Source organism: Solanum stenotomum, chromosome 8 (genome assembly GCF_019186545.1).
Source record: "Solanum stenotomum isolate F172 chromosome 8, ASM1918654v1, whole genome shotgun sequence".
Lineage (NCBI taxonomy): Eukaryota > Viridiplantae > Streptophyta > Magnoliopsida > Solanales > Solanaceae > Solanum > Solanum stenotomum.
The window spans coordinates 1,696,045-1,716,278 of NC_064289.1; the positions used below are offsets into that span (position 1 = coordinate 1,696,045).

A 20,234-nucleotide genomic window follows, 5' to 3' on the forward strand; every position below is an offset into this window, starting at 1 on the left:
AATAAATTAAGTGAATTATATTTTTTATAGACTAATTTTATCACGTCAATTATGTTTTACCAAATTTAGGAGAACCTATGGAAGGTAGACATGAATCCATGTTGGTGAATGAACATGTTGCAACATAATGTAACAACACCATATGTCATTCTCCTAAATAATCGTAACGTGCGTACCATGCATGATAAACCAAACCCTAGTAAATATAGATAGAATAAATGTTACTCCTATATAAACCTAGAAATTAACATGCATACATACTTACTATTGTTATAATTTTCACAAATTAGTAAGCCATGCACCTTTCACAAAGATATATTATTATTTTATTTTTATGACAGCTATCAATTCTCGTTTCTACATTTATATATATTCTAACCTAATGAATTCATGAAGAAAAAAAAAAAAACTGTTTCATAGGCACTTGGTAGGTAAGTTATTAATTGAATCGAAATTCTTGATCAAATTCTTCATTATTATTCTAAATAATTGAGATAATTATCTAAAACTCGATCAAAACTAGTAGGTCAGCTGATCGATTGTATTTGGAAGATTATTCCTAAAATCACCTTTGTCTTACGTTTTTTATTTATTAGGAGCTAAACTTATATTGGGCTCGGTTTTGTTATCTTTGTAACTTTGTTTCTATTATATATAATTAGTCCTACCCGGACCAAGTCCAGTTAGAGAAAAAGATCGTTGGGCTTTTGATTTTAATACTGAAAAGTTAAAATTCCATTGATGTTAAAATGTTTTTAAATATTTAAAATAATAGGTAAGTTATTATATTGAAATCGAAAGTGAATGAATATAAAAGTTCCAATTCGAGCGAAGTTCAAATGAGTAAGAAAATTTTGATCGAAATCTTCACTATTTTGAATAGATGGGTCAACTATTTAAACTTGTATCATCTATTGGATGGGCCAAACGACCAAACAATCGAGTTGGGCTAATATTTATTTTGCATAACTTTTTTATCAATTTGGGACGAATAAACATGAATAGTACTGTTGTTGTAAGCTTTCCCATGACGTGAAATAAACTTTTAATTTATATATGTTAAATCCCCAAAGCATATATACCTCACTCTTTAGTATAATTGAGAATATGTTCATATAGGCTTCTAATATATATGTTAATCCCTAAAGCAGACCTCACTCATTTAGTATAATTGAGATTATGTGCATATAGGTTGAGAAATAATAAATTTTCTATACAATATATACTTTGAGATTATTTACAAATAGTTTTAAAATATAAACATTGTGAACTTCCATTATTTTTTCTAATTGTAGTTATATGATGACAAACTAAAATAATACATAATACGATCAAGTCAAAAACAATAACACAACAAACTAATAATTGACTAGTTAAAGATTCTTCAAAATATTTCAATAATTTTTTCTATGTTTGACTCATACAAATATATCTAAATTATTACTCCTCCTAGAATATAAACTAACTAGTAAACCTTAAATGCTATAATAATCTCATGATATCTAAATGTATAAAAAAAAAAAAAAACTTGCAAAGGGTTGACATTTAGGGTTCGTTTGGTAGGAAGTAAACCATGAAAAATTCATGAATATATTTTCCTTGATGCCAATTTTAGTGTTAAATTAATTAATCAGTCAAAGTTAATATAACTATTCTAACAATTTTACTATCACATTATAATCAACATTCATACATAAATAGAAGGATTGAAATTATATACAACAATAATTAAGATACAAATCTTTTTAGACTATGAATAAATTTTAATTTATTATATAATATATTAAATATCGTAATATTAATTAATACTTATTAATTAAATTTATCTATAATTATCTTATACGTCAACAAATATGACACTAGTCAATTTTATTTCATGTCATGAATATTTAAGATATCATGATTATCAGAATTGTTAATAATCAGATTTTGTTTTAACTGAACATGCACGCGGCTTGACTTATTTAGCTTAATACTAACACATTTTTTTTAAATAATTAAAAAATAAAATAAAATTCATTATATGATATTTGTCCCTTTTCAATGTGTTAAACAAACACATTTTGATATTTAAAAATTCTTTTTAACTTTTAATTTTTCAATTTTATCTTTATAATAACATGCTTGATCTTTTAGCAATATAAATACCATAATAGTGAAAAAATTCGACACACTGTATCATCATTATCTATAAACAGTCACAAAATGATATCATATATGATCCCTACAAATTAAATCTAACAAAAACTCCTACAAAAATCATTTGTGTTTTCATTTATAATCTCTTGATATTTTCATGAGTAGAATTTGAAAAAAAGTATAGCATATACACATATCTTATTATCTTTATGATAGAAAAAAACTCTTTTTTTACCCTCAATTTAAAATAAACGTAATCAAAAGCAAAATAAAAGGAAAAAAATCAATAAGAAAAATAACATAGTAATTTTTAATGTAACTTTCCAAGAGTAAACTATTAAATAATACTAACATTCACAATGAATTACAAAACCAAACTTTTCATAATTATATATAAAAATCTTTTCCACATTATATTATATCAGTAGAAATAACACTTTTTTTCCTAGATTCATTCATGTTGAAATTTACCTGACCTGGTAACTTTTTATTCAAAGTATACAATAGTAAATCTTGACTTCTTGTAAAAAATATATATTTGACGTCATAAATACCAAAAAGGCCCATGGGAATTCACGAAACTATAGGGGTCAATCGTATCACTGTCCGAAAAAATTGACCAAAAGTAAATAAAATAATTTTAAAAAATAAAAACAAGAATTAATTTGTTTTAAATTTGTATGAAAAAAAAAAGGAAATTTTTCTGTAAAGTATAGAAGAAGACCTTGCGGTGGGTGTCTGTCTTCAAGTGTCGTGCATGCATTTTGTGTATCCATTTTATTTTTCTTCTTCATCTTCTTTGCTATGTAGACTCTGCATGCACACATTCAACTTTCTCTCTCTAAAAATCTGAAAAAAATCTCTTTTTTTTTGTATTCTCTCTCTAAAATTCTTTGCAAAATTGAATCTTTATCTGCTCTGTTTTTCTATCTTCATCGGAAATCACCGACCACCACCGTTAATTTTTTATTTATTTTTTCTACAGTGTGTGTGTTTGACCCATTTTGATTCAGTTCAAGATTTTGTAAGTTATGTGCTCATGCTAAGGTTGATTTTTCATCTGGGTATTCGTTACATTTGATACTGAAGGTATTTTTTAAAGTTTTTTTTGATTATTTGATCTGGGTTTACTGTTTTCTTGATGGGTGTTTTAGGGTTTGTGTTGATTTAAAAGATTTGTTGTTAAAGGTTTGATTTTTAGGGAAAAAATGGGGTCAATGATTTGCATGAATGAGCTATGTCGTGCAACGACGTCGGTTGAGTGGAAGAAAGGATGGGGATTCAAATCCGGTGGATTTGCTAAGCTTTGCTACAACTGCGGGTAATTAATTTATCTTGTACTAAATTAATTGTAGCTTTTTTTGCTATATATCTGTGTTGATTTTCTGATGTAAAGGGTAGTCTGGGGATATGGGGTTTTTGTGGATCTCCCTGAAATAGAGGGGGGCAATTTATTTTTTCTTGTTGTAGAGAAATTTCTGTTTGTTGCATTATGGGATTGTTCCTAAATTTTGGGTTTTTAGTCAAATATCACATTTGTGGCATATTGGTTTCTCCTTCAAGAGTGAGTGCCCTCCACCTTTTGTTAGTGCATACTGTGATTACATATTACGTGTAATGGTTTGGTCTTCTATGTGTATTTCGTAAAGTATTGAAGTGTTAATTTGGAGGAAGGAGATGGAAGGTCAGAATTCAAAGGACCTTCATGTTTTCATTTTCTTATTTTCAAGCTTTTAACAAAAGAAAAATGAGTACTACTTGATGAATTAGTGGTCATTGGAAATAAAGATGAGATCTTTCAGTAGTTTTAGAAGAAAAATGAGTTTAACTTGATGATTTATTGGTCATTGGGAGTAAAGATGAGATCTTTCATTAGTTTTGGGCTTATATGTTTCCATGTTATATCTTAAAACACTAAGGCATTTATAGTTAGATGCAGCGAGTTCCAAGATAATAACTTGCGCAAAATAGTTTATCGTTTGAGGCAGTAGTACTTTCTTGCTCTGTTGTTTTTTGTTGGTCTTCCCATGTAAAATGGTATGTCAGCATCTTTGTCAACTGTTTGGTTGTTGATGACTTACTGTGGTTCTTTTTGGTTCTTGAAATCGGAAGTATAAGTTGTTATAGTTGTTACCTTACGTTATAGAAAAGAAAATCATAGTATAAGTTCTTACAGTTGGAAATTCAACTTCTTTCTTAGAGCTCCCTTGTATGACACTGTTGTTGTTCCGGACTCATATTGCTAATGTTAATTTTTTTTCTTTGCTCTTCTTTATGTAAGTGTCACAAAGTAAGAGCCTTTTCATCAGTCTTGACTTATAGTTGACTTGTAATTTGTATGGTATTTCTGCCTAGTTATTTATTAGTTAATTATGCAATCAGTAAACAAAAGTTGTGATTTCTCCTCATTTTTTATCTGTAGATCTGCTTTTGAGAATTTAGTTTTCTGTGAAACATTCCACCCGGATGAATCTGGTTGGAGGGAATGCAGAACTTGTAGAAAGGTAGGTCACTGAATCTCATGTACTATATTTGCATGGTCAACTGTACTAGACTTGCATGGTCAACTAGTGTTTTTGATTCTATCTTCATTTGGTCTGGCAGCCTATACACTGTGGGTGCATTGCCTCAAAATATTTGTATGAGTACTTGGATTACGGAGGTGTTACATGTATAAAATGTGCACGTCATTTGGATGGTCATTCCATCAGGCCAATACAGGTATCCTTATTTTTTTAAAAAAAAATTGTTTATTCATTTTTGTAGTAATTGCCATGATTTCTTCACTTCCGTTATTTCTTTTTTATATGTTTTCCCTTGAGCCGAGGGTCTATCGGAAATAACCTCTCTACCCGTCTACCTCCCAAGGTAGGAGTAGGGTTTGCATAGAGTGTATGCAGTTAGTTGTGAAGTGAACCTAAAACCTCAGTATCGTGTCTTCTGCCTCTCTCCCCCTATTCTGGATTAATGAGACTAATTTATATGCTTAGCACCATATTCATTTTCATCATTGTACTTGGATAGCTAATGCTTAACAGTAACTTGGTCAAGTATACCATATATTAACATTGTCTCATAAACTCTGTTAACTTCTATATTGTTATCTGGTTCTTCATTAGATCTCATGAGTAATTTTAAGTTGCATATTCTCTGCTAGTGAAGTAGGAAGGTTTGCTGCTTCTGTTTAACCCTATAATGTTGCAGCTTCTATAGTAAACTAAAGGATGGTTGTAGGTCGCTGCATCGGTGTGGGAGAACACTAAAGTAGAACCAAGGATGTGCCGGAGTCACATCCAAAAGTATAAACCTAATTGTAGAGATTCGCAGGTTGTATTATGAGTTCATGAAGTCCAACATGGCTTTAGAATTATGTAGAAAAGCCTTGTTGTTCCAAAATGAAAGCAAAACAATCCTTGTAAGTAGAAAAGGACAGATTAATCCGTTGGATCTTTTTATGTAAATTTGGTTACCAGCCAGCGTTTTATGCTGATGAATATGTTGTTAACATCCTTAAAAAAATCATTTTAACTTTAGAGTAGTAGATCCTTGTTGTCTTAAAGGAGTATTATATATAGGATGGACTTTATGGAAACAAAGAAATTGGATATGTTTTGAAGGGGCCTTCTCTAGAAAGTCAAATGCTTCCACACCATAGTTTTCGCTTAAATTAGAAAATGTAAATGACTTGGAAGATTTTACAACTTCTTTATGCTCTCTAAAATTTTTAGTATTATAAGCATCTTAGTGCAATTTATTTTATGAATAAAATAAATACGCTTATGGAGAAGGAGGAACTGTGAATTTCTCTCCAATACTTTTTACTGCAACAACTCAATATGAGGATGTTTGAACACGAAATATGCTGATAACCTCACTTTTAGGGAGATGAACCTAAAATAGCTTGAAGTCCTTGAGCTTTGTAAAATGGTTATGCCTCATTCACATGTTTTACTCTATTTATTTTACTTTATCGCATTTGGTTAGTTTGGGGATTAAAAAAAGAAAAATTATATGAGAGCTTTAGAGCATGTAAAAACAATAACTCAAATGTGTAAAATGAAGTAGTTTGTCAAAAATACTCCTTCATCCCAATACGAATACATACTTTGACTTGTATAGATAATAAGATAAAATGTTTAAGATTATTATACCATGATTAATAAAGAAGCGTTTATAATAATAATTTGGAATGTAAAAATTGAATAGTGGTTACAAAGATGTGAAATAATAAATTATAGTGGTAGTTTTTTACTCCTTTTAATTTAGGTGACACCATTTGGTTGGATAAGCAGTTTAAGATATCATTTGACTTGTATATTTTACAAATTAGTAATGTAAGAACAACTTAACCTAATAGTTGAAAGAAATAGATTAAGAGAGAAAAATTCACGTCTCATAAATTTGATAGGTGAATAGATTTGAATTTTAAGAACTTGTCAAAATTGTATAAAATAATATTTATTAGTGGAATGGTGTGAAATATTTTCGAATGCACCAAAATGGAAGGGATGTAATAAAAAATGGGATAGGATTACTAATTTAAATTATTAAAGGAAGAATACTTTTCATCCATGGAAAGACGTCAAACTTATTGGAATGGATAAAAAATTAAATTGGTGATTGTTGTTGGTTACTTGGTTTTAAGGTTCATCGCATTAAAGAAATGGTATTGAAAATCTAGAATTGTTCATTTACACATTAAAATTTTGGATGAAAAAAGATTTTGTTAAAGGAAATGGTCAAGAAAATTGTAAATAGAAAAAGGTACATGGGTCAAGATATTTGTATAGTTATAAAACATATGTACGTACTCTCCTTTATTTATTTCTGTTTCTCTAATCAATCAATAAATCAACCTCTTTTTATATAAACTTCGTTGTGTTTTATTGACGTTTAGTATCATATGCACATATTAACTTGTCAAATTTATTTTTTGCTCTCTCTTGGCAAGCTTACTTTGTAATTGACATAAATTCTCTATTTTTAGTTGTCATGTACTAAAAAAATTATTTTACTCATGTCGTTCACTTCTAGTTATAATAATTAGGTTCCGTCTGTGTAGAGATGTGTATGTAGTAAGAGGTAGAGAATCTCAAGTTATTGAATTATTGGAATAATACTTGCAAATAGAGCAAAGCAGATAGTGCGATTATATATTCTACTATAGAGCGATCCAACTACCGTCAAACTTCTCTATAGCAACCATCCTTTGACCTCTATACCAACATTTCACTATAATGGCCAAGATTGTTTTGGAATCGATTTTTCATGTTACATTATGTATTTTTTATAACAACACTTCACTATAGAAACAAAGAGATATCGAGGCAAACAACACCATTATAGAGAGGTTTGTAGTTGGAAATGAAGCGTTAGTAGTATTAGTAGTTGTTTGTTTTAAAGATGTGTGGATATAGTTAAAACAACAGGGTCAAAATTAGCTCTCCATTAGTGGGAGAAGAGTGAAACCAAAGGCAGTTTACTTTCATGCTGATAACCATCAATGGTGAAAATTCGGACGGCCACTGTATAATATTACTTTCAAAACTTCACATAGTAATTCTGCAAATTGAGACAGCTTTTGCACTTAAGATAAATCGTCCTATGTATCTTGTGTCTGTATTGCGTCAATGCAAGTGTCATTTCCTTGCAACACAGACACAACAGGCTGCTCTCTTTTTTCTTTTTTTCTTTTTTTTCTGTGCTTTAATATTTGATTATTTGATATTCAGACGTTCACTTGTCATACTTGATATATGCTCTTTCTGGCAAGCTTACTTGGTATATTTGAATACAGTGTCTTATCTTACTTGTCATATTTTAAGAAAACTTTCTAAATAATATTTTAAAGATATGGGTAAGTATCTAAAAATGCAGGGTCAAAATAATTTGTCTCCTTTAGGGGAGAAGAGTAAGGTTAATCGCAGTGTGGTTCCATGCTGGAGTACTAAGTAACCATCCAGAGTGAAAATTGTAACTGCCACCTTAGTATATCACTTTCTACCCTTCACATAGTAATTCGGCAAATTGATGCAGCTTTTTCACTTAGAGCAAACATTCTATGTGTTTTGGTTTTCTGGTGTTATTATAACTATATATCTGGCGTCTATATTGTTCCCATGCAACATTGAAAGACAATCCCACCGGAAAGCCAAAACCTAAACCTTGAAAGAAACAAACAAATTCAAGATATTGACAAATGAATTTTGTCTCTTTCTTTTATTTCACTTATCTAATTGGAGTTTGTTTTACGTGTGCTTTGAATGTGTATGCCCACTTCACGTGGTCTTTTACTAATTGTTGCATTCCCCGAAAGTATTCTCTTTGACAAATTTAGCTGATGGTCAGTTGATGTAATTTGAGTCTTAAATCATCTTATAAATGCTTTTGCAGATACCTGGTGATGATTTTCCTAATGGCACCTTGGGATCTAAGAGTGCACAGCCACTGGGCGTTGAGAATAAAATAGATGAGAATGACTTTGAACGAAGAAGGCTTATGCAGACCAATGAGCCTGGTCAACTCTTTCAAACGCAGAGGAATGACAAGAAACAAGATACAATGCTTCCTATTGGTAATGTTGGCACATGCTTTTCGAATTTGAATCAGCAGAACATTGGAGCTTCTCTCTTTGGCAAACCCGATAATGAGAGACCAAGTCAAGGTGTTAAAGATATGTATGAATCGATCAATCAGCCGTCTCTAAATTTCTGTTTAAGTACTCCAATTGGTACTTCAAGTTCAGGACAGCCTTTTCTTGGCGGAGATGTTGAAGGAAGGGAACAAAGCAAAACTTCTCCCTTCCAACAGGGCCAAAGGGCACGCCATATATTGCCCAAGCCCCCCAAACCTAGCCCCACCTCAGGTTCTGAATCAGTCAAAGGAATGGCTTCACAAGCACGGATTGCAAGGCCACCTGCTGAAGGGCGTGGTGGACGCAGTCAGTTACTGCCTCGATACTGGCCTCGGATTACAGACCAGGAGTTGGAGAAATTAGCTGGAGAGTATCCTTGACAACATATTATTTTTGGTTGCTGTTAGTTGTCTTTGAGTTGTGTATCACTCCTATTTTGTTTACTTTAACTGGAATTTCAGCTTAAAGTCTACTATTGTACCACTGTTTGAGAAGGTCCTAAGTGCCAGTGATGCTGGACGAATAGGCCGTCTGGTTCTTCCCAAAGCATGTGCTGAAGTAATAGTTACTTCTTCAGATTTTTATCTACTTTGTGAAGTTTAGACAATATGATATCTTGCCTGTTATCTTTATGGCCTCGAATGGTTAGCTTGTGATGCACCTTTTCTGCTTAATCAATGCCAATTCCTATGCAGGCATACTTCCCTCCAATTAACCAATCAGAGGGTCTACCTATAAGGATTCAGGATATTAAGGGTAAAGAGTGGACATTTCAATTCCGATTTTGGCCCAATAACAACAGCCGGATGTATGTTTTGGAGGGTGTTACCCCTTGTATACAGAATATGCAATTGCAAGCTGGTGATACTGGTAAATGTTCATGCTTTCATCTAATAAAAGAAATATTTTTCCATCTCTGGCAGAGTGGCTAGTTATCAGACTGTAGATACTGTCTTTCCTTTAGTTTGGTCATCAATTGATTCTGCATTTGATAGTGATTATGATTTTCAGATAGAAATACTAATTATGGTCTATTGTTGTAGTGATCTTCAGTCGAATAGATCCTGGAGGAAAGCTTGTTATGGGATTTCGGAAGGCAACAAACAATGTTGACATGCAGGTTATCTACAGAAACATTGTTTGCTATAGTTAGCGCTCTTTTCCTGATTAGTGAAGTGAGTTTATTTCCCTCTTTTTGTATGCAAAACAGGATCCTCAAACGCCTAACCTTCCCAGTGGCTATGGCTCTGGAGAAACTTCATTTTCTGGCATGGCTGATAACCTTCCGGTGAGTGTTTACTCTAGCCTTCTAGGTGTTTTTGCAAAGCAGGTATTGTCACATGCTTGCAGCATTTGAATTTGCTCTTTCCCATAATGCGAATTCTTTTTACCATCCAAAACATGAAAAGAATGGAGGCAGGACAAGTGATGATACTGTTAACCGGCAAGTGCCGATGTCAGAGAAGAAAAAGGCAAGAAACATTGGGTCCAAAAATAAGAGGCTTCTTATGCATGCTGATGATGCTATGGAACTTAGAATCACTTGGGAAGAAATACAAGAATTGCTACGGCCATCTCCAACTGCCAAGCCTAACATTGTTGTGGTTGAGGACTGTGAATTTGAGGAATATGAAGTAAGTGCAACCAAAATACAGAAACCACAAAAATTGTCTCTTTACTTCTAATGCTATATTGTTCGTTTTTCATATAGTCAATCAAGTTTAATTCTCTTTTTTTCTTCCTCAATAGGAAGCACCAGTCTTTGGAAAGAGGACAATATTTACTGCCCGATCTTCTGGGTAAGGGAAAAACTAAATGTACCGAGTGAAACTTATTTGTAGTTATCTATTATGTCAATGGATCAACTTGTGCAGACCAATGTTATCAGGAGCAAAAAAGCTCTAAGATCTGTTGGTGCTTTGTTAATAATGTTCACCTTTGCCTTTGCTGGTCATATCAAAACTACACTTACGAGAAATGTTTGGTTGCTATCTGTCTGATATTTTGTTTTTGTTGGATTTCAATGCTGATTTCTGTTGTACTGTTGCACAGGGATCAGGAGCAATGGGCTCAATGTGACAGCTGTGCTAAATGGCGTAGATTGCCTTTTCACGTTCTCCTTCCTGCAAAATGGACTTGTTCTGACAATATTTGGGACTCAAGAAGGTCTATATCTGGTTCCATTGATCTCCCACTTCGGATTCACTTTTGAGACTAGACTAGTTATATCATTTTCATTTTTTAAGATTTCACATAGCTAAAAGAAAAAGAAAATTTGCTTTTTACCCATTTAGTGGTCTCTCTCTTGGTAGGTAAACCATAAACATGGGTGTAATTCCGCTCTACCAAACTTAGTTGCTTCGTACTATGATATTGGTAGTCTGTACAAACTGAAGAAATGTTTGTGTTAGATGAATGAATCGTGTTTTTCAGATGCATTTGCTTTGTTTCATGTGGTGTCTCTGTGTTTTATGGGAATTGGCCTATACAAATTGTGTGCTATTTCATATATTAAATAGATACTCTCTGAAGAATGACCGTTTCTTACCCTTTTTCTGCAAACTTTATTACAGATGCTCTTGTGCTATTCCTGATGAGATTAGTCCGAGGGAACTGGAAGCTCTTCTTAGAGTTGGCAAGGGTATTAGATATCTTTTCTCATTATTTAACAGAAATCTTCCCTCCTATTTTTTTTACCTGCTGATTCTTTGTTAATGACACAATCTTCACAAGGATATGATCAAGAAGTAGTAAGGAAATATATATATATATATGGGCAAGAATGACAACGTGTGATTTAAATGGGTTTATTGCTGGTAGAAGATTTGAATGTGCTTTTGAGTAACAGCTTTTAAAAGGTTTCATCGCTAAAAGGTCACTTTTCACAAGGAATAAATAGTTCTATGTACAAGCTTCAAGTTGAACCATCAAATTCTGTGCATTTTGTAAATGCAAGTAATGCAAGTTTAAGGACTCACTTTTCCGTTTACTTGCATTTACAAAATACACCTTTCTGTTAGGAATTGATGGTTCATCTTGAAGGTTTAAGGTTTATTTTTAAAAAACATTTCAAAAAAGAGAGATTAAGGAATTTCTGCTAAACAGACTTTTCTCCTGATTCTAGGAAATCGACTTTTCATTTATATCTTGATGTTCATCTGCTCAAAGCACTACACTTTAGGAAATCTGTTTCACTATGGTTGGTGGGGAAGCTTTCCTTTTGGTTTTCTTTTTTTTCTATCTGTGATATTTTAATTGCGCAATCCATATCTCACGCCCCCTAACATCCTAAAGAGCTGCCAAATAAAATGTGTTACATTGATGTTCCTTCGGGATTCCAGCAAGTTCGAGAGCTTCTTTGTTGCCACCTGGTTTATGAAGGGCTTTATGATGAATGTGTCAAATTAGTTTCAAAAAATAGTAGATGCATTATAATTCTTGTATGAAACACTTTATAAATTGAAACATATGAATTATGCTTACCTTTGTTTAGATAATCTGAGTCAACTCACTATTAGTGTCTCCTCATTCCAGACCCTAAGAGGCGAAAACTTGTAGAAAACAATGAAGATTTAGAGTCTTCTGGCCTAGATGCCTTGGCAACAGTTGCTGCTAGCGACATGGGAGATAGCATTGGCGACATGGGAGAGCCTTCGGTTGGAGCCACAACAAAACATCCTCGGCATCGCCCTGGTTGCAGTTGCATTGTGTGCATTCAGCCTCCAAGTGGGAAGGGCAAGCACCATCCCACGTGTAAGTGCAATGTCTGTTTGACTGTGAAACGTCGTTTTAAAACACTCATGTTGCGTAAGAAGAAAAAGCAATCAGAACGAGAAGCAGAACTTGCACTGGCAAAAGATCAGGTCCCTCCTAAAGATGAACCAGAAACAGATGGGATGACGAGTGGAATAGAGTTGCTTCAAATGAATCATTCCGAGAACGAACACATGAATCACTCTGACAATGAAAGGAATTCAAACGGGGATCAAGTGGAGGAGTTCGGACCTGGGAAGGGACAGTTGGACCTGAACTGCCATCCGAACCGTGATGATGACATGCTGGCTGAGGCCACTGCTGGAATGAGCATGACCTCCCTTGTTAATGCTACCAACCTTCCCCTGGAGTATCTAACGCAGAACAGGCTCGAGAGCTTGGGCAACTCTTTACTGTCACAAGCTGCCAGTGAGAGTGAAGGGCACCATCCTGATAACGGATTCGTGAAAACTGCAGATGTTGAACCAGGGGGTAAAGGCGCCGAAGCGTAAATTAAGTCCCTACCTTTGGTTTGGTAATTTCTTTTGTGTTTTTTCCAGTTATATGAGCCTTTTGTTAAGATATATAGTGTTGTTCACAACGTCATTGTTGAGGTGTTATACATACTCACAGTTGAAGGAGTCTGTTGTGTCTTAAATTCCTTCACTTTTTGTGGGTTCTCATACATACCTTCTGCTGGAAAATGTACTTTGTTCTTTTACCTAATGTGTACTACTGTACTCTATCAAGGAAAAACTACTAAAGTTCAGGGAAGTTTGTGACATCGTTTGATTCTTTTTAGGTTGCACCATTATTTTATCTTTTGATTTGGCGGATCCAAAATTTGAAGTTTATGGCCTTTAATTATAGGGGTGTGCAAAATTTGGTTTAACCGATAAATTGAACAGAGAAAAACACCATTGGCTTAATGTTTTTGTAATTTTTTTATTGGGCTATTGGTTCGATTTTCGATTTTATGATTTTGGTTGATCATTCGGATCTAAATTTCAGTATTAGTTTTGACCATGGCAACTCAAACTGGTCTTTCTATTCCGTTATCTTCTCTCTTCACGACACTAATTAGTATTACCTTCTTTCTTTCCAGTTTTAGATTTGATTGTGACAGACATACAAGTTAGTGTTATTATCGCAATTTATTGTGCGTGTCTTTGAGAACAAATTCGAACAATATGTCTTACTCTTGTATTCCTGCTACTATTTCTATTTTGTGAATATCTTGTATACAAAATCCTGCTACTATTTCTATTTTATGAATATATTGTATACATGATAATATGAGCATTGTATTATTGATTATCGATCAAACCATTAAGGATCAAAAATTGCTTAATTGAAAATCAATAATAAATATCTTAGTGGTTTGATAATCAGGTTAACGTGTTCACAAATCAAAAATTGACAAATCGTATATAAAATTGGACCAAATCCGTTGATACACACCTCTTGCTCTAAATAGTATTTCTTATGTTTCAATTTATGTGACACATTTTTCTTTTTTAAGTCCGTGCAAAAATGTTACCTTTTTATAATCATATTTAACTTTTAAATTTCTCATTTATCCTGATAAAACGATTTATAGTCACATTCACTTTCACACAAATAATCAAGGATTTATAGACCACAAATTTTAGAAGTCTTCCCTAGACTTTATGTCAAGTCAAATGGTGTTACACAAATTGAGACGGAGGAAGATTAATGCAATGAATTCAGTGTACCTTGGTTTCATTAGTCTCACTCGCTCGCTTGCTGGAATGGCTGAGACTAGATTGATAGAGCACATGGCATTTGCTCGTTAAGTTTCCGACTTACTTTCTCTCTTTTCTTGCAATTGGCAATCTCAGTCAACCTAGTTCCGAGCCTTCTCTTCTACTCAATTTGCTTATTAGTGGCTTGAACATGCGGGAAAAAGACGTTTAAAGCGAAGAGAAAACCTCTCTATACCAAATTCAACAGTCTAAAGTAAAGAAGTGATTGATACTTCTTTTGTCTTAAATAATTTGTCATGTTTCTCTTTTACACGTTCCTTTAGAAAACATTAATTTGGAAGGTCTTTTCTGATTATTGTTTATTTCTTAAGCTATAAGCTCTCTTCATTAAATATTTACTCATTTGATCTACTACAATAAAAGAGACATTTAGTTGTAATAGGTCTTGCTATTAGCAGCCACAAAAACATTTAACAATAATTGAGTTAATACCATCACTAAAGCGTTTAACGATATTTGTTTTAAGTATTGATTATAAATACTTATATTTACTATTACCGTTAAATACAATTTAAAGGCGTTTATATTATTAGCACAAAATTCTTTATTTATTTTAGGGTGAGGTGTTTGTAATATTCTAGAGCAATTACTAATTTACTATCATAGAAATGAGAAAAAATATTTAGTTGTCTTAAACTTCTAAAATGACAATTTGAGACAATTACTTTTAAAAATCACAACAGATAAATTGAGTGATCAACTCACTACATTATTATGAACGAATTGCAATAATAACCATTTTAGGAACCCTATTTGAAAAATGGAAAAATTACTTAAATACACAACACTGCTTTACCTATTCTCAATATTTCCCTACTCTTTTATTAAAATACAAAAATCTCTTATTTTCCCCCAATTCAACTTAACCGGATACTTTATTAGTTTAAATATCCGCCTGTTATTAATTAAAGTATCCGCGCTGCTATATTATGCATCCGCCCGTTAATTAAGTATCTGTGTTGCTAACAACTTAATAATTTAAGTATCCATCCGTAATTAATTAAAGTATCCGCGTTGCTATAATATACATCCGCCCANTAGTTGTCTTAAACTTCTAAAATGACAATTTGAGACAATTACTTTTAAAAATCACAACAGATAAATTGAGTGATCAACTCACTACATTATTATGAATGAATTGCAATAATAACCATTTTAGGAACCCTATTTGAAAAATGGAAAAATTACTTAAATACACAACACTTCTTTACCTATTCTCAATATTTCCCTACTCTTTTATTAAAACACAAAAATCTCTTATTTTCCCCCAATTCAACTTAACCGGATACTTTATTAGTTTAAGTATCCGCCCGTTATTAATTAAAGTATCCGCGCTGCTATATTATGCATCCGCCCGTTAATTAAGTATCTGTGTTGCTAACAACTTAATAATTTAAGTATCCATCCGTAATTAATTAAAGTATCTCCGCTGCTATATTATGCATCCGCCCGTTAATTAAGTATCCGTGCTGCTAACAACTTAATAATTTAAGTATCCGTCCGTTATTAATTAAAGTATCCGCGCTGTTATATTAAGTATCCACACTGCTATATTATGTATCCGAAAAATACTAAAAAAAGGAATTTTTGGTAATTAATGAAAGAGTAGGGAAAGGAAGTAATTCTTTTCTTATATTATGTCATTTGCCTAATTTTTCCTTGAAAAATACTAGCTGAAATTTACAAGGTCATTAAAGTTTGGCGGCTTCAAAATCAACTTCAGACAACAATTGAAACCCGTCAACATTATTGAGTAAGTTAATATCAATTACTAATATTTGAAAGATTTAATGACTAAAAAATGCATCTAAACGTTAACTTTTTGGCGAGTTTTATATCTCAACTATCCATTATTCTCTTTATCAGCCTAAACCATCACTCCTTTTGTATTAAAAAGCACCTCAATGTTGAATTGCCCAAATATTTGTTCTTGTGATAGATGATAGTCACAATACATGTACAAATATTTGAAAGAGCTAATGGTAAAAAAAACACACAAGAACTATTACTTTTTCACGGATTTCATACCTCAACTATCAATTGTTCTCTTTACCTACCTAAATTCTCACTTTTACAACACACAGTGATACTAAGTACAAATGTGTGTAGGCCAACTACGCATAAATATGTGTATTAATACGAAGAGAGTTATAGATAGGTAAATAGAACAATAGAGAGTTGAGGTATGAAACTCGCCAAAACAGGTGATACTTTTGTTGTGTTTTTTAACCATTAACTAACTCAATTTGAAATCTAAAAGGCATCTGGATACATATTATCAGTTGAGCTTGAAATTTAGTAATTCACTTGTTTCACTATCCTTTAGCTTGAAATTTGTGTCCACTGATTTAAATTAGTCACAAGGACCTAAAAAGGCAACTATTTCTAGAGTATATATGAACATGCTCACAGCTTACTCCACAGAGACATGATATACAATAACATTCATCTGAAGTATTATGATCTAACAAAAATACACAGGGAGGAAGTTTGACATTTACATGATACAAAAAAAATATACAAGGCCATACCTCTGCTTAAGAAAACAAAAGGCTCTCATACAAGAGTGAAATTTCTTCAAAATAAATACCTACGATATCATGTTTCTCCACTTGTCCTTCAAGTCGCACTGAACAAAATTGTTTAGACTTCATAAGTAGGAGTAATATACGACCAGTCTATAAATAGTAGTAGTATCAGAAAACACTTACTGCTGTCCTCACTAAAAATATGTCATGATAAGTGTCTAAGATGACCTTCCAGTTTCCAGTACCATACCTACGAAAAAAAGGAAAACAATTAGAGCACTAAACCTTGTGTCGTTATTTCTTTGAAGTCAGAGGAAGTAAGAGATGCTCCATACTTCTGTACACCAGTTCTCAAAGTGTCTTCTTCCAACGAACTCCATTTCATGGGCTTTCTCCTCGTGGTGATCTTTTTAAATTCATACTTCTTCAGGGGAGAAACTTTCGTCGTCTTTGGTGTAGGTAATGTAACCCTATTCGCTTTACTTGGTGATCCTTCAGTTACCTCGTCTAAGAAATCATCCAACTGTATATAAAATTCAGCGTTTGTTTCCATTAGCACGCATAAAATTACAAATTTGTTTCCCTCTATTTGGATATTTTTCTCAAATACAGTTTGGGTGCCTAGGACAATTTTTTTCAAACAAGAATATGCTTTAATGTTTGTGGTATAATATTCCTCTTGCAAAACCAAATCTAGAGCTAATATCTGATCTAACCTCTCTAATCTCTACTATACAAAGAATCATTTCGTTACTTGGCTTGGGAAAAAGTTTTGCACATTTAGTTACAAAAAATCCTTTAGTCACTAGGCTAGTAAAGCTTTGAGGATAAACAAATACTATCTTGCATTGAAGACTTCAAGTTACTACACATTCAAGAGCATACTAAAGAGCATTGTGCATCAATACATGCCAAGAAGCAGCATTTGGCCGTGTATTTTTAAGCAGGTGGAAAAAAAAAAATCTTTTTTGATGCATATACCTCAAGTGGATTGGCAGCACTGTTTTGGTTTACTCGGTCTGGCTTGGATGCAGCATTATCATGACAATTATGCTGCGCCTCACATTTCTCCCCACTAGCTTGAACCATTCTGCTACTGGAGGCCATTGGAGGAGGGGCTTTGTCACTGCTATTCTCAGCAGGCTGATGACCCATATTATCCCTTGCCAAAGAAAGAGTCTCAGCAAAACGTAGTGCATCAGGTAGAGGATCCTTTACCATAGCACGCAGCTCCAATGAACTCAATTTAAGTGCTTTCTCTGCTTTCTGTATTTCAGCTGAAGGCGGTAAACCATCCTGACCACCTCCACCAGATGCCTCAAGTTCTGACTCAATAGAATCACTGATCCTGACACCTCCTCTGGTGCGTTTGAAAGCAACATGCTTCTTCCTGCGCAATGCACTTCCTTTGGACACTTCTGCAAGCAGAAAAACAATCATCTAGACATAAAACTCATGAAATTTATACGAGTTCAGCAAGCAAAATGTCAAAAAGTAATCTTTTACCCCTTAACAAGGATAAACTGATATTGGTATTACTAGGAAATGTCAAAAGTACTCCCTTTATATCTAATCAAGGGTGACCATATAAACTACAGAAAAAAGCACATAATTCAACATTTAACAGCAACATACAGAATTTGGTCATCATTCATTGAACTGGAGCAATAAGCAGATAATAGGTACAAAATTATCATCCAAATTTGATCATATCATAGAGTTTAATAATACATTACCTCTGTCATTTTCCCAGCAAGCTCCTTCTTTGTTCACCTCTCCAAAAAGTGCCTTCATTGTCTCATCAGACTGGTAAGTTTCCGCCACAACATCAAGAAAAGGAGACCCCATTCTCTCTTTAGCTTCTCTAACAAAAAACTTAACCGACTCAACAGCAACTATGCCTTTACTCTTCCTTATCACATTGTAAGAACACTTATCATCCCATAAAGCCGCCTCTATTTCATCCCTCCAATTCCATAACTCTTCCGATACAAACCCTACATTCTCCATTTTCTCCATTAAATTGATTCTCCGTTTCCATATCCTCCTTACTGCGTCAAAATACTTACCTTTATCACCTCCTGTCCCTTCACTATTCAAAAACTTCACCGTACACTCCACTGCCACCGCACAATACGCGGCTTTCATAACCTCTGAAGCTTCAATCCCGTCTTGATGATTTAGTTCCTCAATCAGTTCGAGAAATTCGAGGATTTTCTCATTAACTGAACCGTTAGAAATCTCAGATTCGATTTTTCGAATAAGCAGCGCCTTTTTTAAATTCGGCTTGTCGTTTGAGAGTGGAAGAACGTGAATGAGGCCGTTAAGAATGCCGTCGTCGAGCGGTTGCCGGAGGATGAATTCGAGAATCCAATAAGAAATATCAGTGTCGATATCCATTCGTAAAAGCATGAAATGGAACCCTAAAAACCCAAAATCCTTCGTAGGGTTCCTTAAAAAATCAATTTTGTCGGGTCGGGTCAGGTCAGGTGATGCTCGATTTCTTCGCCGGTTGCATAAAAGCTCCGAACAAAATACTCCGGCGATGCTCCGATTATATAAATCCTTCGTTTGAATCAATTTTCAAATAGAAGGGTTAAGTCCTGACTATGCTGTTTCGTAATTTGTGCCAAATAAAAAAAATTACTTTACACTTAGTTCCTAAATTAAAAATTATAGTATTAAATATATTTGATTTTCTGTATAGGAACAGTAAAGTAATAGAAGAATGAAAGAACATTTAGATCTTCTCATTCTTTTTGAAGATCTTTTTAATACCTTGTTTGGATGGTTGTTACCGTTGTATTGTATTATTAGTTTAAGTATGATGTTTGTTTTGATTGTTACTTAAATTATATTGTATGATATCGTTTATATTTATTGTTAGATAACAATGAAAAGACTCGTTTTATGTTGCGATTGATTTGATGTGAATATTTTCTTCTCATTTTGTCTTTATTTATTATTATTGATAATTATTGTTTGATCATTTACCTTACATTTTCATAGTAGCTTTATCCGTTCCTTACTTTTCTTATATATTTATCATTCAAATTATAAATGTGTGGCAATTGAAATGAGAATGATAAAATCAATCCAAATATTGTATTCATTAAAATAATATTGCACGATACAATACGATATATGAACAATAAGTAACAACTAGGGGAGACTCAACGTTATTGGGGGCTTAAAGCAAAATTTTAATGCGAGACCTAAAATATAAACAAACTTTATATATGTATTTATTCAAAAAATATTTTTCTTACACTATTTAGATGAAAATTATTAGTATTTAAATTGTTTTTTCAGTTATTAGTTTTTGGTAAGATTTCATCAACTCAACATTGAAAACATCATTTCAGTGAGGCAATTATTAGGGATAAGAGTCTG

The 20,234-nt window shown here is 33.1% G+C and overlaps 2 protein-coding genes across 2 annotated transcripts; one reads left to right on the forward strand and one right to left on the reverse strand.

Moving 5' to 3' along the window:
- The first annotated feature begins 2,893 nt into the window (after positions 1-2,893).
- LOC125872945 (B3 domain-containing transcription repressor VAL1-like) lies at positions 2,894-13,295 on the forward strand. Its single transcript, XM_049553762.1, has 14 exons — positions 2,894-3,228; positions 3,328-3,460; positions 4,562-4,643; positions 4,744-4,860; positions 8,533-9,143; positions 9,235-9,331; positions 9,469-9,643; positions 9,817-9,893; positions 9,984-10,061; positions 10,183-10,407; positions 10,523-10,572; positions 10,826-10,939; positions 11,347-11,414; positions 12,308-13,295. The coding sequence occupies exons 2-14, from the start codon at positions 3,348-3,350 to the stop codon at positions 13,036-13,038; spliced, it is 2,538 nt and encodes an 845-aa protein (XP_049409719.1). The 5' UTR covers positions 2,894-3,228; positions 3,328-3,347; the 3' UTR covers positions 13,039-13,295.
- Positions 13,296-16,730: 3,435 nt separating this feature from the next.
- On the reverse strand, positions 16,731-19,476 carry LOC125874728 (uncharacterized). The gene is made up of 5 exons (XM_049555737.1): positions 18,578-19,476; positions 17,823-18,259; positions 17,177-17,364; positions 17,025-17,091; positions 16,731-16,942 (listed from the first exon to the last, which is right to left on the reverse strand). Exons 1-5 carry the CDS (start codon positions 19,251-19,253, stop codon positions 16,904-16,906), a joined length of 1,407 nt encoding a protein of 468 aa, XP_049411694.1. The 5' UTR covers positions 19,254-19,476; the 3' UTR covers positions 16,731-16,903.
- Between the last annotated feature and the right edge of the window lie 758 nt (positions 19,477-20,234).